This window comes from Natrix helvetica (genome assembly GCF_964273705.1).
Source record: "Natrix helvetica genome assembly, chromosome: 5".
Classification (NCBI taxonomy): domain Eukaryota; kingdom Metazoa; phylum Chordata; class Lepidosauria; order Squamata; family Natricidae; genus Natrix; species Natrix helvetica.
In genome coordinates, this window is record NC_138551.1 from 68,303,038 (window position 1) to 68,329,232 (window position 26,195).

At 41.3% G+C, this 26,195-nt stretch overlaps 1 protein-coding gene across 1 annotated transcript in view; it reads left to right on the plus strand.

Moving 5' to 3' along the window:
* Positions 1 to 26,195, plus strand: part of DOCK1 (dedicator of cytokinesis 1) — a 459,011-nt gene that overhangs the window by 423,709 nt on the left and 9,107 nt on the right. Inside the window, exons 50-51 of the mRNA XM_081954827.1 lie at positions 10,282 to 10,432; positions 15,822 to 15,967. Coding sequence (XP_081810953.1) covers positions 10,282 to 10,432; positions 15,822 to 15,967 — 297 coding nt within the window. The remainder of the gene's footprint in view (positions 1 to 10,281; positions 10,433 to 15,821; positions 15,968 to 26,195) is intronic.

The following is a 26,195-nucleotide window of genomic DNA, read 5'->3' on the forward strand; positions in this document are numbered from 1 at the left end:
CTCTCTCTCTCTCTGTGTGTGTGTGTGTGTATGTATGTGTTTGCTTCTGGTCTCCAGAAAGAATTTCACTTGTTTTCAAATTTTGGTCCCATTCGCATCTCCCTTAGGATTCAGCAGCCTTGCAAGGATCCCTGGCTTGCTTATAGAGCAGGGCTGCATGGCCGCCTGCAAGCAGGAGCGCAGGAGTAGGGACGGCGGCGAGAGCTTACCTCCTAGGCGCTGGATGCACCGCGCAAACTACCGCCCGTCGCCCCAGGGATGGGAGGTCTGGCCGCCAGCAAAGGGCATCTGCCAAGGCAAAATAGCAAGCGAGCGAAGGAGGATCATGCAGGTTACCGAGGCCCCTTTGCCTCCCTTCACTCCCACTTTGTATTGATGAGGTGCTGCAGCTGGGCGCGGATGTACGGAGGTAGCCAGAGCGGCCCGGGCGAGCAATGGAGGATCAGGCAGCTCGCTCGCTCGCCCGCCCGCCCGCCCGGGCTGCCCCGCCACTCTGGATACCTCCGTCCATCCATGCCCGGCATCTGCGTTGACCTCATCAAGACAAAGTGGGACCGAAGGGAGATGAAGGGGCCTCCCTTTGATCGCTTGCTCCTCCCGCCGGTCCGCACTATGCTAGCCCTGCCGACCTCTCACTGATTGGCTGGCTCACCAGTCGCTCCCCCCTCCACTAAGAGCCCTATCTATAGAAAGCCAAGCAGAAAAAAAGGTAACTGGGTTTAGATAGGACTCTTAGAGGCGGGCAGGGCGATTGGTGAGCCAGCCAATCAGTGAGCGGTGGGCAGGGCTAGCATAGTGCGGAGGGGCGGGGGGGAGCGAGCGATCAAGCAGCTTCCGGATGAGCAGAGGGTGAGTGAGGGAACTGGTTCTAAATGGCTCGCTAGAGGGGGCCACCTCCAGCACTCCTCTGCCGCCCCCTTGCCTCTTAGTGCCCCCTGACACCCCCCTTGCCTCTTAGCGCCTCCCTAAGCTATCCCACTGCCCCCTATGGGAACCACTGATTTAAATATTGTATTGTTTAATTTTTTTAGTTTTCTATATGGGGGAGGAGGATAAAATGCATGATGTCTCATGCACACAATACACGAATATAAGCAAATGAAGGGTGGTGTAATATACCATATACTCTCCATGTTTTAAATGCACAGTATCTTTTAGGAAGATTGCCACACGTTCTGTGCTAGGAAAATCTCATTTTTTTTCATGTCAATTCTAGTTTTGGGGAAATGTTATAATGTGTTCTCATTTTTCTAAGATATCCTTCTGTATACTACGTAGAGACCAGGTGTGTGGTGCAGAAATAGGGAGCCTAAACCTTAGAGTTAACCAAGGGCAAGAATAAGTGAAATTGTATTGTATTGTATTACTCTTAATAACATAAATAACAAACATATCAACCAAAGTAATGCAAGTGTAGGATACCTTGAGAATGTAGAAGTACAAACTCTTTCTTCTTTCCTTCTTAGAGCCTTCAGTATTTGGGTAAAATACATTGCAAAGCCATTAGGGTAAGGAAAAGTATCATTACTCTGGTGCTTTGAGACCATTCTACTGATGGATGTCATTTAGCCAGGGAAAGGATTCCACCTTTCTCTTTCTTAAACCTGGTTTGAAGAGACAGGAAATCTTCCAAAGCCAGGTTGTGGTTTATGCACACAGCACTAGAGGGAAAGGTGAAAGTGACAGAAGTCCTGCTGTGCTATCAGAAACCTCTTCACATAGTATCGATTGTAGTCCTTAGTTTTTATTGGAGTTTTAGTAGGGTCCCTTGAATTGAGTACAACTTCAAGTGATTGCATGGACATGCATTTTTCTTGACAGCAGTTATTAAATTCAAATTTTCATTATATAACAGCAATTTTTAGGTCTTAGATAATCTAGGAAAGTGTTCTCTGATCATGCTAATTTGTATGACAGGCTTTATTTATGTAAAAGATTTATATGGCCATCCATCATAAGCAATTCTTGATAGCATACAACCGTAAAACCAATAAATAAAATAAATGTTGGTTACTTTATCTCTACATGCTGAAATAGAAAACAGTTGTATTACATTTACAGCTGGTGTGGATTTACATATCTGGAGGTAGTATGATAGTTCTGAACTAGACAGTTCTAAACTAGATACATAAAAAAATGAAATTTCCCATTTAGCCATTAAGTTCAATGGCTCATGATTGACACCTCATAATTTTTCAAGCAAAAGTTGCTGTGGAGATAAAATAGTTTAAAATCTAAGTGTGTGGAGATGTGTGTATGTTATTCTAAACTTTTTGATCATATCTTTTCTAGCAGATTTGATTTTCATTCTTTGTTCTTAATGGTATTATTTTTATTAATACCTTCTTGTGTATAATTTTATGGGTCCTTCTTCATTGCCTTATTTTAAAATCATGCAGAGGAATTATTGTGGATGTAAGGTCTCACTGGAGAAAAGCCTAATGCTGGGAACGATTGAGGGCAAAAGAAGAAGGGTACAGAAGAGAATGAAGTGGCTGGCTGGACTCACTGAAGCAGTTGGAATGAACTTAAACGGACTCTGGGGGATGGTATAGGACAGGAAGGCCTGGAGGAACGTTGTACGTCATGATGGGTTGGAAATGACTTCGCAACTAATAACAATGAATAACAGAAAAAAATTATCATATATATATATATATATATATATATATATATATATATATATATATATATATATATATATATATATATATATATATATATATATATATATATATATATATATATATATATATATATATTCGTAGATTTTCACGGGTGTAGGTATGCTGGTTTTGTTGTATTCGGGTCTGTTCCCATGTAAGATTGAGATTGTCTTTGCAACGTTTCGGCAAGATCTCACCTGCCATCTTCAAGCTTGGGCTTAAAATGGGAACGGAGCTGCCGTCTTTCTGTAAATCTTGGTGGGAGGGGATGGCATGCTGGCTTTGTTTCCATAAGTGGAATGATTGGTTGTGTGGTTGTATCATGATTGGTAGATTGGTGCTGATTGGTGCTGGCTGTGTGTGCATTATTGTTTTGTATTGTAATGGCTTGGGTGGTGGGTGGTGTTCGTTTGTTGGCTAGGGCTGGTTTCCAGATGTTTGGTAGGCGGGAGGTATCATCACGTTTATTCATGTTGTAGGGGTGTTTCTCTATTTCGATGGCTTCCATAATTATTCTCTTGTTGAGGTGTTCTGTTTTGGAGATTAACCTGGCTCCTTCAAAGTTGATTTCATGTCCTGTAGCTTTAAGGTGCTGGAAAAGGGAGGAAGTTTTTTCTTTTTTTCTTACTGCGTTCTTGCCCGGCAATATATATAGGACAAACAAACAGGAGGATAAATGCACGCATCACAGAACACAAGAACGCAGTAAGAAAAAAAGCTCCAAAGCCTAATACTCACAATATAGTTGTTAAAATAAACATAATAATCCTTTCGAAGTCTCAGTACAGGTACTGGTCACATAAACTAAAACTAAAGAGGTTAATATCCCTTGTCAAACATAGGTTGAGTTCACATATTGCACATTATGTAACTTACTTGTTTAGAGTTTAACATATTATATTAATCCAATAATTATGGCACATGTAGTAACTTGTGATACTTTACTAAATAAACTATGACTTAACATGAGCTATGAATCAAGCTCATGATGAATAGGGAGATCCAAGTAGTAGTAATCAAATTGGCCATGAATTTACATTTCAAAAAGTCCAAACATAAATGCCCACCCACAAAATGCATACTATAATTTAACTGGGAAATTGAAAATAATTCTGGTATTCCAGATCTTGAACAACTCCATGAAAATCTTCCTCTTTTGATTAATTTTGTTGCTTCTCTGGCTTGTGCTTCACCAAATAAAAGAAACAGAAGAAACAGTTCCCTATTTATAGGAGCCTTTTTATACTGTGCATTCTTCATATATTTTGCATATTTAAGTCATCATCTGAACTGTTTCGACTGTTCTGATGATGCCTGTATTTGATCAGCCTGAAGGGATTCCTACCTTGATATCTCCTGAAGTTCAGCTGACACAGCTTCTTCAGCTTCAGAGTCATCTGAACCTCAGTTCATAACAATGCTGTATTAACTGGATAGGACTGCAATTTATTTTACAATATACTATTTTTAATACAGATATTATTATAATTTTTTAAAACTTAGCTTTTCCTAAAAATATTGATTTATGCAGATAAGATTTATTAATTAAAAATATTATCCTGTCTGTCATTTCTCTGTACCTGAGAATCAGGAGGAGGGGGACAGACATATAATCGAAGGGCAAATCTTTTTTTCTCAATTTTCTTCTCCATTCTGCATCAAAGAGGATAAGAGGTTGTTGTTCTGATTCCAACAGTTTGCAGATAGATCTCTTCATTTAGAAAGTGTGGTTTTAATTTTTTTAAAAAAATGCTTAACTGTATTTTGCATCTATTGAAATTATTTAGCTTGAGAAGGGTGCAAGTAAATAAATCTATTTAACTACCACTGTGGTGGATTGCATCTTTTTGGCTGAAAAAAGTTTGGAGTTTTACGTATATAACTTATGGTATTAAAAACAGGTCTATGCACCTATAGTACCTTTCTATATTTTATTGAAAACAATAATAATAATAATAATAATAATAATAATAATAATAATAATAATAATAATAATAATAATAATAATAATAATAATATAAAATTGAATTTATTAGCCGCTCCCTTTCCAGACAGGACTCTGGGCGGCGTACAATAAAACATATAAAACATAAAACATATGTACAAACACATAAACATACACATATACAAAGACATACATGCACGGAGGAGGTAACAAATTACATCACATTTAGACAGTTAAAAATCACCATTAAAATACCCCATTAGTAATAACACAATTTAAAAATTTTAAAAATTTGAATGGACTGTCAGGAGGAATAAGAAAAAATTTACGGTTGAGCCAGGCCACATAATTGAAAGAGGTGGGTCTTCAGCTGTACACGGAAGGAGCGGAGATCGGAAATAATCCTGATGTCACGGGGGAGGTCATTCCACAGGGCTGGGCCCATCACAGAGAAGGCTCTGCTCCTGGGTGTCGCCCCCCGACACTGTTTAGCGGACGGCACCCGAAGAAGTCCCTCTCTGTGTGAGCGGATTGGTCGTAGGGATGTATGGGGCAGGATGCGATCCTGCATGTAACTAGGTCCTGTGCCATGAAGCGCTTTAAAGATCATAATCAAAACCTTGAAACGCACTCGGTAGACTACAGGAAGCCAGTGCAGCTCGCGCAGGAGAGGTGTTACAGGGGAGTATCTAGTCCTCCCCATAATCACCCGCGCAGCCACGTTCTGGACCAACTGCAGTCTCCGAGTGCATCTCAGGGGAAGCCCCATGTAGAGAGCATTGCAGTAGTCCAGGCGAGACGTCACTAGCGCATGGGTGACTGTGCGTAGGGCATCCCGGTCCAATAAGGGGCGCAATTGGCGCATCAGGCGAACCTGATGGAACGCCCCCCTTGCCACGGCTGTTACATGGTCATCCATGGACAGCCGGGCATCCAGGAGGACGCCCAAATTGCGCACCCGTTCCATGGGGGCCAGTTGCTCGCCCCCAATGGCCAGAGATGGAAGCAACTGGTTGAACCGGGAGGCCGGAAGCCACAGCCACTCCGTCTTGGAAGGGTTGAGTTTTAGTCGGTTGCCATCCATCCAGACCCGTACGGCCTCCAAACACCGGGACATCATTTCAACGGCCTCGTTGGGATGGTTCGGGGTGGAAATGTATAGCTGAGTATCATCAGCATACAGATGATATCCCACCCCAAAACCACGGATGATCTCGCCCAGCGGTTTCATGTATGTGTTGAACAGGAGAGGCGAGAGCACCGACCCCTGTGGCACCCCACATGTGAGGGGGCTCCGGGTCGATCTCTGCTCCCCTGCCAACACACGTTGCGTCCGGCCAGAGAGGTAGGAGCCAAACCACCGTAAAACGGTGCCCCTGACTCCCAGCCCCTCTAGACGGTGCAACAGGATACCATGGTCGATGGTATCGAACACCGCCGAGAGATCTAATAGGACCAGGATAGAGGAACAACCCCTATCTCTGGCCCTCCAGAGATCATCAACCAACGCGACCAAGGCCGTCTCCGTGCTGTGCCCGGGTCGGAAGCCGGACTGGCGCGGGTCTAGATAATCATTCTCCTCCAGGTGACGTGGGAACTGTTGTGCCACCACACTCTCTACAACCTTCGCTAAAAAAGGAAGGTTGGAGACTGGACGATAATTGACTAGATCCGATGGGTCCAGAGAAGGCTTCTTGAGCAGGGGCCTCACAACCGCCTCTTTCAAGGCGGCCGGCAGAAACCCCTCACCCAACGAAGCGTTCACTAGGCCCAGGAGCCAGTTGCGCGTAACCTCCCAGGATGCCAGTACAAGCCAGGAGGAACACGGGTCCAATAAACATGTGGTAGGTCGCAGACGTCCACGCAACCTGTCCAAATCCTCGATGGCAACCGAGTCAAACTCCTCCCAGAGCGGTCCCTCAAGACTCGCCTCGGGCGTCTCAACTGGACCACTGAAAGGGGCCCATCCCATCCGGATTTGAGCGACTTTGTCCTGTAGATATTTCCCAAACTCCTCTGCTCTGCCCTGTAAAGGGGCTTCCCGCGGTCTCTCAAACAAGAGAGAGCGAGTCACCCGAAACAGGGCGGCAGGGCGGTTATCTGCGGACGCAATAAGAGCGGCGCAATGTTGACGTTTGGCCGCTCTTAATGCCACAAGGTACGTCCTCAAATAGGCTCGTGCCTGTGCTCGGTCAAATTCGGAACGGGAGGATCTCCAACGACTCTCTAGGCATCTCTTGTGGCGTTTCATCACCCTTAGCTCCTCGGTAAACCAAGGGGCCAGGGTGGTTCGTCGCCGCAGGAGAGGCCGCAAAGGCGCCACCCGGTCTAGGGCCCCGGTAGTCGCACTATTCCATGCGTCTACCAGGTCCTCCACTCGGGGGCGGGTCAGGTCCACAGGAGGTGGCCCAAGCTCCGTCTGGAACCTATCTGGTTCCATCAGGCGCTTGGGGCGGAACCATCTAATACCTTCCGGTTCCGCCTCCCCGCAGCGGGGGGTAGCACCGGGGAAGTCAAGCCGGAGAAGTGAGTGATCTGACCATGACAGGGGAATAATAGTTGGATCCCCTATTCCCAGATCACTCGTCCACTGGCCAGAGACAAAGACAAGGTCCAGCGTGTGGCCTCCCTCGTGAGTAGGGCCCTGAATTAATTGGGTCAGGTCCATGGCTGTCATGGAAGCCATGAACTCCCGAACCCCCTCAGACGCTTCTCCCATCGACGGCAGATTAAAATCCCCCATCACTAAAAGTTTGGGGGTCTCAACCGCCACCGATGAGATCAGCTCGAGGAGTTCAGGCAGGGCCGCTGATGTATAGTGAGGAGCCAGGTATACTATCAGCAGGCCCAACTGCCTCCCTGGGCCCCATCTCACGACAAGGGACTCACACCCGGATGTCTGTGGCACAGTGAACTCTCTCGGCTCCAAGTCTTCCCGGATAATCACTGCTACCCCACTGCCCCTTCCCTGGGCCCGAGGCTGGTGAAATGCTCGATAACCTGGCGGGCACATTTCCACGAGGGGTAAGCCTCCCTCGTGGCCCAACCAGGTCTCAGTTATTCCTGCGAGGTCCGGCTCCCCCTCCAAAATTAGATCGTGGATGAGGGGGGCCTTATTGACAACGGACCTCGCGTTGCATAACAGCAGTCTCAGGCCTTGGGTCTGTAGATCCTGACCACCTAGTATGCAGGGGTTGGTACAAACGACCGGGTATGACCAAAAACCCCGTCTCCCAACCGACTACGCGCTCTTGATCTGTCCTCGCACCTGCCCCTCCCCACGACCGTTGGTATCAAAGAGCCCTGCACAGGAATGCTCTCTTCCCTCTCCTCCCCCACTCCGCTCCCTCCTCCTTCGACCACACCTAGATGCCTGGCTCTCCCATCCCTCCTGACCTGTCCCCCCCCCATCCCTGGAACCCCTTACAATTTTTAAAAAGCAATTAATTAAAAAACCCCTCAGTGCGCTTCCTCCACCTCTCTGGGTTAATGAACCCGTCCTCAAGGTGGGCCCTCGAAAGGGCAGGAGGCCATAACTGCGAGAGGGGGGACTCTCGTAGCTGTAGCAGGTCTAGCCTCGTGTATAACATATTGGACAGGGCCAAGTTCATCAAGTGGGAGCTGTCGATGTTAATATGCATCAGCAGCCGCAATTCCCACTAAGGGGATAGTCCTGGCAAGGGGATAGTCCAGGCAAGGGGATAGGCTGATGAAAATAGTCCACATCTGGATGGAAATGATGGGCTGATGGAAATAAAATAGCCAGCTGGTGGATAAAAGACTGCAGCTAAGAGGTAGTTCGTAATAGGCGGTAGGTCGTAATAGGCGGTAGGGCGGATAGCCCATAATAAGTAGGTGGTAAGTGAGTGGGGGGGGTAGTAGTGAGCACAGCAAAGCACTGGGTCTGACCTTCTGCATGGGCCTCTGATGTTCCAAAGCCTTCGTTCCATGGCCTGCCATAGTTGTAAATAGTCCTCCGTCCATTTGGCCACCCATAGTCGTTGTTATTGGGCCCAGGAGGGCTGCATCGGCCTCCCTGCGGCCTCCCTGCAGCCCTTCCACCGATCTTTCCACTCTCTACTTCCTCCGGCGCCTCAGGCCTCACTCTCCTTCCCTTCTTCCCTTCGGCGCCTCGGATCTCTCGGGCCTCCCTCGGGCCTCACACTCCTTCCCACGGCCCTCTCGCCGGTCAAGAATCACAATCGCCGGCCAGTTTGGAGCTCAGCGTCCCCTAGATCGTAATTCGGGACGCTCGGCTCTCCTGGGTTGCCACCATCTTTCTGAATGTCTCCAGCCAAAATTTGATCAGTCAAACAGACCACCGCCGCCGTCCTCCAACCTCCTCCAGCCTTCTCCGCCCCCTCCGCTCAGGTCTTTACCGCATCGCTGCTCCACTGGCGCTGGCGTTCCGCTGCTCTGCCGCTCCGACTCAAAAAACGCCAGCCGCCATGCTGGCTTAAAAACGCCAGCCGCCATGCCGCACCGACGGCGCGCTATCCTCCTCCTGCCCGGCTGCCCGGCCGACCTGACGGGCCAGCTTGGAACCGGGCAGGGTGCCAGAATATTCGGCGCCAGAAATCCCCGACCCTCGAGGTGGAAATGAGGGTCGGCAGCATCCCGCCCGTCAAAGAGCCCTCCGCATTTAGCGGAGCTCAGAGGCAGTCCTCCATTCCCCCCGGAAGCTCCTCCTCATGCCATAATCACAAAAGGTCTGCATAAGCATAGAGATTTAGGGACAGTAGGTGTACAGGAAGATGTTCTGAAATGGGATTTGGAAGCAGGGGGGATAAATAACTTCCTGGAAGTGATAAGACTGCTTTCTGAGTGCTCCCAGGTCAACATATCTTTGGCTTTCAGTAACAGGAAAAAAGTGCAGTATCACAGTTTTACTCTAAGAGTAAATGACAAATTATAAATGCATTTCCATTGTATATCAGTCATTAATTTTTATTAGAAGCTCTATAGTTTCCCTAACACAGATAATTCAGTACAACCTGTATTATGTTCCATCAGTAACTAAAAATACTAGTCAAGATTATGAGATTTAGTGGCCTGAATGAGAAAACTCAACATTAGTTGATGATTGTAGCATAAAGATTAGAATCATTATAGAAATATTTTTCATCCTCATCTATCTTTTAATCCGCTAGTTGTAAAGAACATTTTATTATCCAAAAGAAACCTAGGGAAAAAAAATCTATCGTATCTTTGGAAAAGGGCACACCAAGGTTCTTTTATTAATGGTATTTTATTAATTTGACTGAATAATGCTGCCTTGAGAGAAAAACTTTTTTAGTTATCATTATGACATTATCAGGGGTGTCCAAACTTGGGAACTTTAAGACTTGTGGACTTCAACTCCCAGAATTCCCCAGCCAGTACACATTGGAACACATCACAATGTTAACAGCTCATAAATTCATGTTTTCTCTCTTATATCCAATAGCTATGCTCTAAGATCAAATTAGTTTTTATTGTATTTCTTGGCAAATGTAGTATGTAATTTGGCCTACTAGATATTGCTGAATTACAACTCTATCAACCATCATAACCAATAGTAAGAGATGCTAAGAACTATAGTTTAGTAGTATGTTGTGGACCACTGTTTTCCATTTTTAGGGTAAAATATACTTCAAATTGGTCTAACATTCTATTTTTCTTCCCAATCAGATCAGCCCATTGAGACCACAAAGACCAAAGAGCCAAGTTATTAATATTATGGGAAGTGAAAAACGGTTATCTGTTTCCCCGTTGCCATCTCCTCAAAGTATTCCTCCACCAATCACTCCAAGAACCAAGCTTTCATTCACTCTACAGCCCAGTAAGTCTAAAAAAAATTGTGTCTGGATGTATTATTTTAATAAACAAATGCATAGAATATGTTTGTCAGGGGCACACTCATATTGACCTTGGGTTGAAAAGAAACAATTGTATCATGCCTCTGCTTTAAGAGATGCCACAGCTGTCTCCCTGCTCCTATTTAATATCTACACGAAGCCTCCTATTTGCATAGGATTATGCACCATCATATTGTATATCTCTGACCAGGCAATGCTGCCAAAGTTCTTTCCCATTGCCTAGAGCAGGGGTGTCCAAACTTGGGAACTTTAAGACTTGTGGACTTCAACTCCCAGAATTCCCCAGCCAGCCATGGATTATGCACCATCATATTGTATATCTCTGACCAGGCAATGCTGCCAAAGTTCTTTCCCATTGCCTAGAGCAGGGGTGTCCAAACTTGGGAACTTTAAGACTTGTGGACTTCAACTCCCAGAATTCCCCAGCCATGGCTGGGGAATTCTGGGAGTTGAAGTCCACAAGTCTTAAAGTTCCCAAGTTTGGACACCCCTGGCCTAGAGACTGTGCAGTTCTGGATGGGAAAGACACTTCAGTTGAATCCTACCAAGACTGGGGGGCTATGAGTTTTAGCATCCTAAATCTAGAGACCATTTACTGTTAATTCTGCCTGGATAACATTTCCCTATTTAGAGTTGGTATGCAATTTGGGAGTCTTCCCAGGATCACAGTTGGGAAGTAAATGGCAGCTGTAGCCAGGAGGTATTTTGCATCCATCTTATGTGCCACATTTATCCATTCATAATTTGGGTGTTACCACTCACAGTCATTCGTGTTTTAAATACTTCACAGTTGTATTGTTGCAATACACTCTACATAGGGCTACCCATAAAAAGGTTTTGGAACTTCACCTTCAAAAATTCAGCAGAGCATGAAGTTGGGGTGCACCATATATACCCACATAAAAGTAAAGGTAAATGTTTCCCCTTTAGAGTCATGTCAGACTCTGGGGGTCAGTGTTTATCTCTGTTTCTTAGCTGAAGGAGCAGTGGTGCATTGCAGGTGGTACGTCCCGGTACGGGCATACCAAAGCCTGCCCAGAGCACTGGGTACCGTTCCGGTACGGTGCTCTGGAGGGCCCACATGCCCACCCGAGCTCCTTACCTGTCCTTTAAGCCTTTGGTGCTTCCGCACAGCATGGCGCATACGGCAACTGTCCGACGCTCCACTGAGCAGCTGGAGTATCACAGAGGCTTGCGGAGGCGTCGCAGGCAGGTACACATCCATGTGGGCGACACTGGGCCCGTTCCACCCGTACCCAGTTGGAACGAGATCCGGAACCCACCACTGCGAAATAGCCAGCATTTCCATGGTCATGTGACCAGCATGACTGTATGCTGAGGCACATGAGCTCACTCTGTCACGTGGCACTCGGGTCTCAAACCTGGTCTAGGACAAGCTCATTGTCTTTAACTGGTGAGTCATGGCGCCCTCCACACCTATGTATCACCATAGCTAAGAGAGCTTTTTTTTGTGGGCAATTCGAAGTGCTAGATCTCTAAAGCCACACATGGCATGGTTACTCCCATCTCCAGTAGCCTTATCTCATTCCACTACATCCGTCAGGGTGGGTATGCTCTGGTTCCTTTTTGTGAAGCAATGTTGCTTGGTGAAACTTTCTCTGGCAGGGCACTTGTCCTATGAAACAGCTTCACCTTGAGATGGCCCTAAATATTTGGCTATTCATCAGGAACTGTGGTGAGGATGTTAGTGGAGACCTTTGTGTAGGCTTGGTTTTTATGCTTTAAAGAATTTTTAAAGGTAGCCTTCTCTATATTTTTGACTGCTTGGTTTTTCCTTAGCTGCTCAAGGTCCTTGATTAACACATGTTGCTATAGATACAGTATTTGCTTAATATAAATCAGTAAATAAACGCTTATTAGAGAGGAAGTAAGAATATATGGGAAAGAGAGTCTTTTGCAGGTTCCTGGTCTATCCAACTCTTATCTAAAAAAGGGCAGGTAATTTGCAGACGAAGAGCCTGATTTTAGGTAGCCTTATTTCATGCAAATGGAAGGAGCTTAAATAGAGAAATACAAGGAAGGGGGAAAAGTTCTTTCCAAGTGATCAGTTTTGATTTTTAACAAGAAAAAAAAAGTGTGAATAGCAAAAATAAACAAAGGAACTAAGGCAGGAAATCTTCAATAGGTGATCACTTCTGACAAGAACAATCTGTTCCCTGGAAGGGAACTCAGTAGAGAAGGTGGAGGGGGTGGAGGGAGGAGAGGGAAATGGAAGAGTCTGGAAAAAAGGATTGTAGCAAATGTTACAGTAGAAATAGGTAGGTAAAACAGATTTTGTCCACTTTTTCCTGGCGCTAGCCAATACCAGGATTTGACCATTAAAAATTATTTGTGCAGAAATACAGATTTCCTATCTCTTCCCAGAAATTAGGGAAGATAATTCGGCCACTGTAAAGCAGTAAAACAAGTTCTTAAAGAATTTAGTAATTAGTATATACAATTTCTTAAAGAAGTTAACATTTACTAAATAGATTGATAGTCTGTTGAAATATTAAACAGTATGATTCCTTTTTATTAAACAGACGCACCAGCAAACATAATTCTAAACTGTTTAATAAGATATAAAGGATACATCTTAATATTGGTATACTTTTTATCTAAAGGCATCTGAATGCTTTACTTCACCTATAGTTTGTTTTTGCTCCTTTTCTCATATGCAGATTTAATATTTCAGTTGTACCCAATAAGGGCTCTATTATTTTATTGATAAGCAAGAACAAAAGAGCTAAGTCATAGCAGTCTCATTACTGAGCTGCATGAACACAAAAAAAGTTGCAAGGGTTTTTTTGAGCATGTGAAAAGTTGCAATGTCCCAAAAGAAAGAATATTAAAGAATAAAATATGTGTCAGGAAGATTAAAAGGTTAGTTTTAAAATTGCCCCACTTGGGGAAAAAGGATAGTATATATTGCCTTGGGCCACTGGAGATTATGTGGTAACAGTATATGGAATTTAATTCCAAGTTGGCTGAAAGCAGAGTTGGTATTCAGCCGGTTCTGTCCAGTTCTGGAGAACTGGTAGTGGAAATTTTGAGTAGAACCGGAGAACCGGTAAATACCACCTCTGACTGGCTCTTCCCCCATCTATTCTCTGTCTCCCGAGTCCCAGCTGATTGGGAGGAAATGGGGATTTTCCAGTATCTTTCCCTTGCCATGCCCACCAAGCCACACCACGCCCACAGAACCGGTAGTAAAAAAAATTGAATCCCACAACTGGCTGAAACTATAAAAGTCACTGTTGCCTTATTAAGTATTGCAGAGCAGAATCCCCTGGCAGCAGAGACCAAGCTCAGATAAATTGTTTGCTTATTGGATATGGAATCCACTTCTAGGTACCCTTGGAACCAGTTAGGCGTGCTTTCCTCATCTGAGGACTGAGATTTCATCTCTTTGGCAAGCTTTAATGGGCTGTCTACTTCTCACAATCAGTTCCTGTCTTTTAATACTGCAGAAAGGCAGTTCTCTGCAAGAGTAAAGCTTTAAAAGGTTTGAATGGATGTATTTCATGTGCACGATGTTAAAGTCTGATGGTCTGCTTCTCGATGGTGCAAATTCAGGAAGTTTTTTTTTACTACTTTTCTGAGGTAGAAAATAAAAATGAAATAGTAGTCAGGTGAAAGACATTTTTGTCCTTTAACTACATATACCTGATCCCCTTTCCAAGGAGTTCATGGCAGTGTATGTGATTCTTTCCCTGTTTCTTCTTTCTAACTACCTTGTGATGTACAATAGGCTAAAAGACAGAATGGAAAATCTAATTTGAAGTTGGATTTGTAACATCTTTAGGACCTCGTTTACAAGAACTTGTATTGCACATTTTAAATTGTGTATAACAAAACGTTGCCTTATTTGGAATTAAAGATTTTAACAAACTTCTGGTAAAAGGCCCTAAATAGAATATATCTGCAATGCTATTGCAATCTATTAATTGTTCCTTTTGATACCTGAAGCTGTGCAATACAGGTAGTTCTCGGCTTACAAGAATTTGTTTAGTGACTTATGACTGTTTTTTACACTTATAATCGTTACAGCATCCCCATGGTCATATGATCAAATGTAGCCACTTGGCAGCTGACTCATACTTATGACGGTGGCAATGTACCAAGATCATATGATCACCTTTTGCGACCTTCTGACAAATAAAGTCAATGGGGAAGTTGGATTCACTTAATTACCGTATTACTTAATTACCGTATCACTTAACAACTGCAGTGATTCACTTAACAACTGCGGCAAGAAAGGTTGTAAATTGGAGCAAAAGTCACTTAACAACTGTCTCGCTTAGGGCTCAATTTTGGTTATGAATTGAGGACTCTCTGTAGATATTTACCTCATTTTACATTACAGTAATTTTCTAACATTTTAGTAAAATTATATATTTATAAATTTAATTCTTTAAATTGTTCGTAGGAAGAGTCATTTTAAATTGGGTGTATCCTAGGGAAAAAAATTAAAATACTGAATCATTTATAATCACTGACTAAGGAATAATAGGTAAAAAAGTGTAAGAGATGGTTTAGTGGACTCTTTCCTCATAGTAGTATTCATAATAATTATAAGTAAAAGCATTTGTAGACCATTTCTCATATATCGCCCAAGGTTCAATCATTGATATTGTAAATGAATATCTAGAAATTCCCATCTCAGATGATGCATTTTTGTTATTGAAGGATCATTTGCAGTATAGTTGCTCCTAATTTTTCCACCTGATGAGATACAGATATTAATCAGCTCTGTCAAAGAAGGAGCAATGGGGCACAACTTCAACTTTGATTAAGAATGGTTTGTTGGAGTGGGGGCAAAGATTAGTAATGGCTAACTCTGCAGTATCAAACATCACTTAAGGAAAGCTGATTAATCTCCCAATCTTGTGATCATTCCACAGGAGTCTTGACATTTCTGGTTATTATGGATGTGGTAAAGCAACCATAACAAATATTGTTACAAGTAAACTGTTTATTTCTGTTGAATTTAACTTTGAATTTATGTATGAAGAGGCCTTTCAACTTCGCATCTTTCTGGCCCCCACCAAATTATAAAGCTTACACTCCTAGCATGTCTAATGCACTCATACTTGTCACAATCAAGGACATATATTATAATTTCTAACGTGTTCTGAGCAAAAATAGAGATGAACTTGATTAGCAATTACATATTAGGATAAAAAGACCCTTTCTTTATGCTATTAGATGTTTCTTGCTACTCTTTCATTTTGCAAATAAGTGATGTTGGGAGGAATTTGTGAAACTAAAAAAAGTTTCATCTTATTTCATAAAATTATAGATTATCTGTGAATGTGAATAATCTGCTGTTACCTGCATCCCTATTTTCAGATTCAGAATTGAATGGCATGAATAATTTGGAAATGATGGGCATTCCTCCACCATTACCTCTGAAAGGCGTCATGGCAGATTACGGAAATGTCATGGAGAGCCATGAATCTATTAGCCCCGCCACTTCCCCCCCTGTACCTCAAAGGGTAAGTACCGTTGCTAGAAGTAAGTCTACATAATATTTATTGGCTTGGTGAAATATTACTTTCATAGGGTAATACACAGAAACAAATTAAAGATCAATCTTAAGGCCAGTAATTTTATCATATATTTTGTTTTTGGAACATGCAATTTTGTCAAAATAATTGACTGAAAATATTGCTGTTTGTAATTAGAAGCTATTCATTATATTCTGACACATAGGCACAGTTAACATTTTTTCCATGTTAAACCAAAGCATGCAAACAAGCTGAATTGTCAGCCTCAAAATATTTTGATGGTAAAATTATTATATCTGACAGATAATAAAACATGATAAACATGGGTAATATCAGTATACTAATATAGTGGAGAACAGGGTATATGGGTGTTCCCTACATCCATTTGTCAACAAAATGGAGCTTGTAGAACTGCTGTTATCCATCTTTCTTTCTTCCTGAAGCTTCCAGAGTGCCTGAAAATATTGTGAGATGATTTGTGGCAACGTAAGGAAATGCCATCTGGAAACAATTGCAAAGAAAATTATTTCACAATACAAAATCCAGAGTGCCTGCATTAGTTTAGCTGCTGGAAAGAGACTTGGCACCCCAAACATCCACTTCCCTTCCTTCTAGCAAGAGAAAGGAGAGATCCTGTTCTTCCAGTTCTACAAATCTACAGAGAGAGACTTGAGAGCTGACAACAAATGACCAACTTCTCCTGCTCCTTCTTTCCAGGGAGGGAAGTTGACTTTTTTAGTGCTGAGATAATAAGCATCCAGAAGATCTACTTCCCCTCCAGATTCTGCTGTAACTCAGCTCAGCAAAAGAAATGGGAGAAATGGCTTTTTGACCCCATGGGAGTGTCAGAGAGTAGGTCAGGAGCCATTACTTAAACAAATAAGGGATTTTATTTGTGGATACTGTTATACCTATGCTAATAAAGTAGTGCAATCTAATATTATATTTATTTATTCAATTTGCCCATCTGAAACCATTGACTTTGGGAGGCCAACAATCATAAACAAAATAACCCTACAAATAGCAGCCAATCTATCTGCATCAACCTAACCAGGAAATGGGGGCCTTCACACATTCAGGACCGCACGCCAGAAACCTAATCAGATGTTCAAGGCCTTGTGAAAGGACTACAGGGTCAGGACCATTCTAATATCTGGAGGGAAAATGCAACTAATCCCAGAGAAAGGAGGACCACCCCAACTTTTGAAACCAGTCCAGAAGGAATACCATGATTGATGGTATTGAAGGCTGCTGCTGAGAGATCAAGAAAAGAACCCATTTTGCTCCCCCCAGAGGTCATCCAAAAGGGGCAATCAATGTGGACTCAGCCTTCACATCTTGGCCTGATTCATGGCTGAAAGAGGCCCAGATAACCTGCTACAACCAGGGTCTTTTGAAACTATTGTGCAACCACTTTCTGTACAACCGTCTCAAAAAAGGGAAGGTTGAAGATTGGGCGAAAGTTTCCTAGATTGGTTGTCACGTGATGGCACCTTAAGTGCCAGTGGGACCACCCCTACTCAAAGAAGACTTAATCTCTAGCCCAGACCCAAGCATGTGCAGGTAGTCCTCAACTTACAACCACAATTGAGCCCAAAATTTATGTTGTTAAGCGAGAAATTTGTTAAGTGAGTTTTGCCCCTTTTTACGACTTTTCTTGCCATGCTTGTTAAGTGAATCATCCCAGTTGTTAAATTAATAACATGGTTGTTAAGTGAATCTGGTTTGTCCATTGACTGCTTGTCAGATGGTCACAAAAGGGGACCACATGACTCTTGAATACTGCAACCGTCATAAATATGAGTCAGTTGTTAAGAGGATAATGTAAATCATATGTAAGTCATAATGTAACCATGGAGATGCTGCAATGGTCAGAAGCGTGAAAATGGACATGTCACTTTTTTCAGTTCTGTTGTAACTTCGAACGGTCATTCAACGAACTGTTATAAGTCGAGAGCTACCTATATTCACTTCCAGCTAGCCTTGGCCAGCCAAGACAGGCATGGATCTAACATGGAAATGGCCAAACGAATAGCTACAAAAACCCTGTCCTCTTCCTCAGGATCGACAGGTTTGAATTCCTCCCGTATAACTATGCAAGACCCAGCCTCTGTAGCCTCAATGGCTACAGCCTGCATCAAAGCCTGCATCAAGGCTAGAGTTCAACATACTTAATATATACTTAATATATACAACATACAAAAACAACATACAACAGACCTTGGGAAAAGTTCAGAGAAGAGCAACTAAAATGCTCTTCAAAGGCTTGGAGACTAAAACATGAAGAATGGCTGCAGATTTTGGGTCGGGCTAGTCTAAAGAAAAAAAGAATTAGGGGTGACATGATAGCAGTATTCCTGTATTTGAAGAGCTGCCACAAAGAAGAGGGGGCCAAATTATTCTCCAAAGCACCACAGGAATAACGGATGGAAACTAATCCAAGAGAGAAGCAACCTGGAATTAAGGAGAAACTTCCTAACAGTGAGGACAATTAACCAGTGAAATAGCTTGCCTTCTGAAAACATGGGTGCTCCATCACTGGAGGTTTTTAAGAAGAGGCTGGACAGTCACTTGTCTGAGATAATATAGGTTCTCTTGCTTGAGGAGGGGGCTGGACTAGAAGACTTCCAAGGTCTCTTCCCGCTCTATCTATTCTAATACTGTGAAAATATTCATTACAAAACCAGTATGTTCGGAGAAGTGTAAGAAATATAAGAAATCAAGTTTTAACTTACTTAATTTTCCTCTCTGTCAAGCCTCTTTCCCTCACTTTCCATGTTTACTTTATTATGGCTTTTATTCCTTTTCCTTATCTCAATTATTATACTAGAATCTCTATGAGTTTTGTCACAGTTGTCTTGCTGCGAAACAGAGCTTCGACTCACGAAGTTCCACTGTTCAGCATTTGAATCTTCATATACTGTCTTTCCTTCTGCTCTGCAAAAACAAGAATATGTGCCTTCTAGTTGAACTGTTGGAAGAAATGTCCTTCTGGGTTCGGCTCCAAGTGGGGAAAAAGACACTGGAGACATGGAGGCTGCTTGGAAAGATGGTTTTAATGGTGGACAGGACCACATGGCTTGAGTCCTGAACAGAAAAGGTGATCACATGCTTCAATGTTGGTGGAGAAGAAGAGAAGGGAAGAGAAGGGCTGAAGAAGGGCTTGCAGGGATTTTTTATAATCTGTTCTGCCCCACCTATCTGTTTCCTGTTCCTGTGTAAGAAATGTATCCTGATTGGCTGCCAGACTCACATGGGCCCATGCAAGGGCAACCCTCTAGTTGAGTTTTGAATTCAGGTTTGATTGAGTTCAGATGCAATGTGGTCAGTTGAGTAAAGGCTTATATTATCATGCCTTCATTGTCACTGCCAGAACTCTACACCCATCCCCCTGGAGCTGAACTCTTTATTATGTAAAGTGGACTAGCTTGGCCTTCTTAATGGCCCATTGACAAAGTGGGGATGGGCCGGAAGCTGCAGGAATTTACTTTAAAATGTGTTTCTCCCTTTTTCACATCCAGGAAAATATAATATTCTGCCTTATCAATATTTCTTAGGATATTTCATTTTTCTGGAAGAGGGCTAGGTGATAACTTCCTACAGAACTATAGATCCTCTGACTGTTGGGTAAAAAATCAGGAGATAATTCTTTACTCATTCTGCTTTCTCTGTCACATTTCTTCATTCACAACACTCTTATATGTATCTATCTATTCATATCCAATTTTTGCCATCATGTTTCCCATGAGGCTTATATTATGTTGGGAGATAATCAGAAGATTTCAGGATATGTGCTTCTGATTTTTTTTTTCCCCCATAACAAAGGTAGGAGAATTGTTTAATTCTGCCTTCAGGTCGAAAGGCTAATTATGCAGCTTCCAGTCAGTTTAAATAAATAAATAATTGTTTAGATCTTCCTGTATTTCCTCTTACACAGGTTTTGCTGTATAAGTTTGGAACGCAGTAAGGCAGTATTTAATTTACAGCCTTCTGTCTCCAGTGTTTTAGTTAAATATTTTTGCTGCCACAGTAAAGCTGCTGTTTTTGACAGTGTCCAAACTGTTGCCTGCATAGTTATTTATCTCCCCCCCCCCTTTCTCTATTGTATATTCTGATTGAAGGTTGACACAGCCTTCCATTCTTCCGAGGTGGGTAAAATGAGGACCCAGATTGTTGGGGGCAATATGCTGACTCTATAAACTGCTTAGAGAAGGCTGTAAAGCAGTGGTTCTCAACCTGCTTCTCAAGCAGTGGTTCCCAACCTTCCCAATGCTAAAATAACCCTTTAATACAGTTCCTCATGTTGTGGTGACCCCCAACCATAAAATTGGTGTCTCGGTTCCTAAGACCATCAAAAATATGTGTTTTCCAATGGTCTTAGCCGACCCCTGTGAAAGGGTCATTCGACCCCCAAAGGGGTCCCGACCCACAGGTTGAGAACCACTGCTGTAAAGGATTGTGAAGCAGCATATAAGTAAAGCAGCATATAAGTGCTATTGCTGTTGCTATTCTGTACTAGTTAACATCTACATAAACTTCATGGAGAAAATCATTTGGAGCTTTGAAATGAGCACTTCAGTGTAGTGCTGACATACAGATGCAAGACTCTAAGGGTGTTGAATCCTGCCTTAATAGCAATAATAGACTGGATGAAGAAGAACAAAGAACAAAGTAAAAATCACATCCAAGCAAACAAAGGGTATGTTGATAAAACAGGACATAGGATCGAAGTGAAACCTATTGTAAAGAAGGTTGCATTACAACAGAAAGAAAAACTTCGTAATTTAGGTATGCTCTTTGGTTCCCAGCTGTTACTGGACTTGCAAATGGACACCTTGGCAAGAAATGTGATTGTACACAATTATTACTGGTGTGCCAGATATATTTCCTTTCTTAGCTGTTCAAATTTTGACAAGTGTTTTCCAGCCCATCTTTACTCTTGACGTGAGTTTCACATGGGCTACCTTGAAAACTGGCCAGAAATGATCAAAACAAGAAACAGAATTCATATGATGCCTGCAGTAAAAGGTCTGCACTAGGTACCAGTTCCCTACTGAAAATAATTCAAAGTGTTGAATTAGCCCTTAAACCCCTAAGCAGCTCGTGACCTCTTTATAGTTAGGATATCTTTACATTTGGACTGGATGGATAACTTTAAAAACATGGGATAGACTATATAATAGGATATAAAACATGGAGAAGTGTGATCCAGTCAGTTAGAACGTTTCTTGCTAAACGTTGTGGAAAAGCCCATGAATAATTCATCTAAAATATACAGGTTAAAGTTCAGAAAATTAAAGAGAAAAGTTGTGCCAGCAAGATATAATTTGGGAAACATGCAGTTGAAATATAAGATCAGTGTAAGGAACGGATTGACTATGCTTACTTTGTGCAAGGTAAAGAGGTATGGGCTGCGATAAGATATATTGTGCAAGCAAGGAGAGATGAGAAATATTCACAGTATTTTGAAGAGGAAAAGATCCATGAGGCTTTTAGAACAAGTTATGATGATAGCCATAGAAAGCTGGAAGATGAAAGCCCTGGTTAAGAAGAAGGATATGTGCTTTCTAATGTCAAGCATGATAGAGAGGGAAAGATATTTCAGTTAAGAATGTTAACCAAGAAAGAATATAGATGATGATCATCATCATCTAAGACATTACCTTAATAGCTTTTTTAGGTCTTAAACTGTTAAGTTACCAGTCCCAGACTGTGAGTCGAATTGAAAATTAAATCTTAAATAATAATAGGTAGACAAAAATGCCAAACACAGTTTGTTTATTTATTTATTTATTTATTTATTTACTTACTTACTTACTTACTTACTTACTTACTTACTTACTTACTTACTTACTGTGCTTCTAGACCGCCCCCTCTCCCAAAAGGGACTCGCAAAAAATACATCAAAATACAATAAATAGAAAAATTAAATATGTACAGTTGAATATGGAGGAGGTTAAAAATAGAGTTAAAAGAACTGTACAGTTAGCCAGTATATATAAATATAATTTTAAAACCCCTAAGAGACACACAAATTAAATTAAAAACAATACCCCTAAAATAACCAGTTAATAGTACGTCTACCAGGAGGTAACAGTTGTAATTATGCCAGGCCCGCTAGTCGGAACAGGTGAGTCTTCAATTTTTGCCGGAAGGAGCGGAGGTCAGTGGTGGTTCTAATGTCGGGGGGGAGGTCATTCCAGAGGGTTGGGCCCATCACAGAGAAGGCCCTACCCCTTGGTGTCGCCCGTTGGCATTGCCTAGTGGACGGCACCAGGAGAAGCCCCTCCCTGTGTGAGCAAATTGGCCGCAGGGATGTGTGTGGGAGGATGCGATCCCATTGAACATCTGGCTGACTGTGTGATGAATAATAATGATGATGATGATGATGATGATGATGATGATGATGATGATAATAATAATAATAATAATAATAATAATAATAATAATAATGAGGAGGAGGAGGAAGAGGAGGAGGTAGAGGAGGGGGGAGGAGGAGGAGGCAGATTTCAGAAAAGGCAAATGGATATGATAGCTAACAAAAAATAGGTTAATGGAAAAAGAGAGTATAAGATGGAGATTTACCTTTGCTTTATTGAGTATAATGAGATCCTTGACATATTGTAGCCAAGATCATGTCAGAATGTGGATTATACAATCACTAATAAATGAGCCAAAATTATTTTTCTGCAAAATCCTTTCAGTAAAAAAAAAAAGCTGTTGCAAAAATGCAAGGAAACAGAGAGGTTCATAATAAAGAAGGCAATCAGATAAAGATGGATATTGCCCCAACTTATTTGATTAGATAAAAGGCATTATCTACATTTATTGCTGACTAGAATCCGCTTAAGGATTTTGTGAGTAAAAATGAAAAAAAAATGAACTTATGACTTATGGTTTTGATGATTAAACAGGATAGGTTGTAGAAAAAAGTAATAGAATATATCTTTAGAGAGAGGTCAAATTTATTTGTACTTATAGTTTCTGCGAAGAATATTTGAAGCTACTCTTTTCTTTCTTTTCTATCTTTAATCTCTTTGCTTCTCGTGCACTTTTTATTGCTTTCTTTTTTTCTTTTATACTTTCTATTCATTTGTATTAGCTTTTATCTTTTTATTTAAAAGTGTTTATATATATATATATATATATATATATATATATATATATATATATATATATATATATATATATATATATATATATATATATATATATATATATATATATATATATATATATATATTTATATATATTTATATATATGTATATGTATTTATGTTACAACCCCTGGTATGACTAAATATGGGAGGAAGGTCACTAGCCCGGGTTCTAATCCCAGTAAGGGTATGGCTAGCTGATGAGAGCTAATTAGCTCGAAATAGATCTATCCTAGTCTCCCTTTATTTATTTATTAGTACAATTACAACACACACACACACACACACACACACACACACACACACACACACACATACACACACATACACACATATATATATATATATATATATATATATATATATATATATATATATATATATATATATATATATATATATATATATATATATATATATATATATATATATATATATATAAAAGGGGTGGATTCTGGCAGCCACTACTGCTGGTTCGCTCGTGGGTGCTTCACGTTTGCGCGCGCACTTGATACACACTGTGCATGTGCAGTGCAATAAAAATTGTTCTGTGCATGCGCAGAGGCAAAAAATAAGATGGCGGTGCCTATGGCACCGCTCAGAGAACAAGTTTGGGGGCGTGGCAGGCCTGGGTCGCTGCCGGTTCCAGCGACCCAGGCTGCCAAACCAAACTGGTCCAAATCGGTAGGAACTTTAATAAGTTATATCTATCTTATTAAAACCCACACATACCTATTGCCCCAAATTTGTTTAAATTATATAGTGAATATATTATTAAAATTGGAAGATATGATAGCTGGAATTAAAATGGAAGTTAAAATATAATTTTAGATTTGGGAACAGCATCATTTTATCAGTCAAAAGTAAATAGGATTAAAAGTATCCAAAGTGAAAAATCCAGATTAATGTTAAATGTGAAGTAGACAAAGATAACATTCAACTGCATGCTTACTAAATTTACAGCTAATGGTGAAAAAAATGAAGTTAGATGAATTTTCTTGGTCTGTAGAATAAAGATGGCCAACATGCTACAGAACCAAAGAGATTAATCTTAGAGAGCAATGACAAACTTGGATACTTATTTTTTCTACTGTAAAAAGGTAAAGCTCTGAAAGATGGATACACAAAATGGGAGGAAGAAAACAGATGCCACTGAATTATGGGTTTAGAGACAGTAAGGAGTTCCAATCAATCCTGGACCAAATAGAGAGTGGCAGCTTCCTTGAGGCAATAAAAAGCAAGCCACAACTCACATACTTTAGACATGTGATGGGAATGGATGATGAAGTACAAAAAAATATATAGTTGGCTATTACTGAGCATCCTTAGTAGAGTTAAACGTCATTGAAATCAGGTTGAGACATCACGTACTTGTCCATGAAGGCAACAGAGATTGAACCTAACTCATTGATAACTAACTGACAGTACAGTGGCTCATATAGTTAATCAGCCTAAAACTATTGTGGTAGCTTGTCTGTGTCTTCTTTTTAAAAAATTCTTTAAAACACAGAATTCCAACAAATTTTATAAAAAGAAAAACACAAAACAAACAAAACATTGAAAAAAAGTGTATTAAAAATGAGAAAAAAACCCAACATATACAGTATATATACCTCCCGCCTACCAAACATCTGGAAACCAGCCCTAGTCAACAAATGAACCCAGCCCACCACCCAGGCCATTACAATACAAAACAACAATGCACACACAGCCAGCACCAATCAGCACCAATCTACCAATCATGATACAACCACACAACCAATCATTCCACTTACTGAAACAAATCCAGCACTCCATACCCCCCCACCAAGATTTACAGAAAGATGGCAGCTCCGATCACACTTTAAGCCAAAAGCACCAGCCTGAAGATGGCGAGTGAGACCTCGCTGAAACGTTGCCAAGACAATCTCAATCTTACACGGGAAAAGACCCGACTACAACAAAACCAGCATACCTACACCCGTGAAAAACTACGAATATATATATATATATGTATGTATGTATGTATGTATGTATGTATGTATGTATGTATGTATATATATATATATATAATGCCGCCCAGTTGAATACTGATTAATACATTACTACAGTATTGATTTCCCACCCCTTGCGAGACAAGCCCAGAAAACATTTGTAAAAATGTTTTAAACTACTAATTTTTGACTTGTCATCCATATTTATAACTATATTAGTGACAACATAGCTAACAGGAAGAACAATAATAATAAAAAGGGCAATGTTAAAGTTTCAAAACCCTCTGTTAACAAATTATTATTGTAATCAATTTGTAGAAAATTTACCGTGGCATCTTATCTATCCCAAATCATTCCAAGAGTTTAGAGTAATTTGTTCTGGATCAAAAATCTATGTTTGTGTCTTAATACCATCTCTTATCAATTGTTGCCTAATTAAATATAATAAATTCAGTCTCCAGTGGGTTTCACATAATTTTACCACCGATTTGCTACACACCAAAACGGTGAGTGTGCGTCTTCCGCACATGTGCTTTGCTCACGCATGCAGCTTGTATGTATGCATGCGGTTTAGAAAATGTGGCTAAATAGAATGACATAGAACCAGGGTGCATAGGCAGACCCACCCACCCACAGGTTGCCACTACCAGTTCACTTGAACCGGTCTGAACCAGCTGAATACCACCCCTGATCACCACCAATTGTGGTGTATCTGTTGGGAAAGTGTGTTTCTGATTAAATGTGACAAATCCATTTCCCAATATTCTTCAGTTCTCCTAGGAAAAACCAGTTTATTGCTTCTGCATTCAGACAGGCTTCTGCTATTGTAAAAGAATGCAGGCTTGAACTTCAGAGAGAGGTATGCAGTCGACTCAGTTGGTTTTGCATCTGTACAGTCTATATCTCTTTCCAGACTTTCCAGTCTGCAGCTTTCAAATCACATTCCTTTTGTAAATCTGATTTATCCAGAGCTACAGTATATGCATCTGAATATTTTCACAGCCAATATCTTTCATCAACTTTTTGTCTTCTATGTAGAAAAGTATTCCTTGCAAATGCAATTGTAGCTTGTAGTCAATTATACAA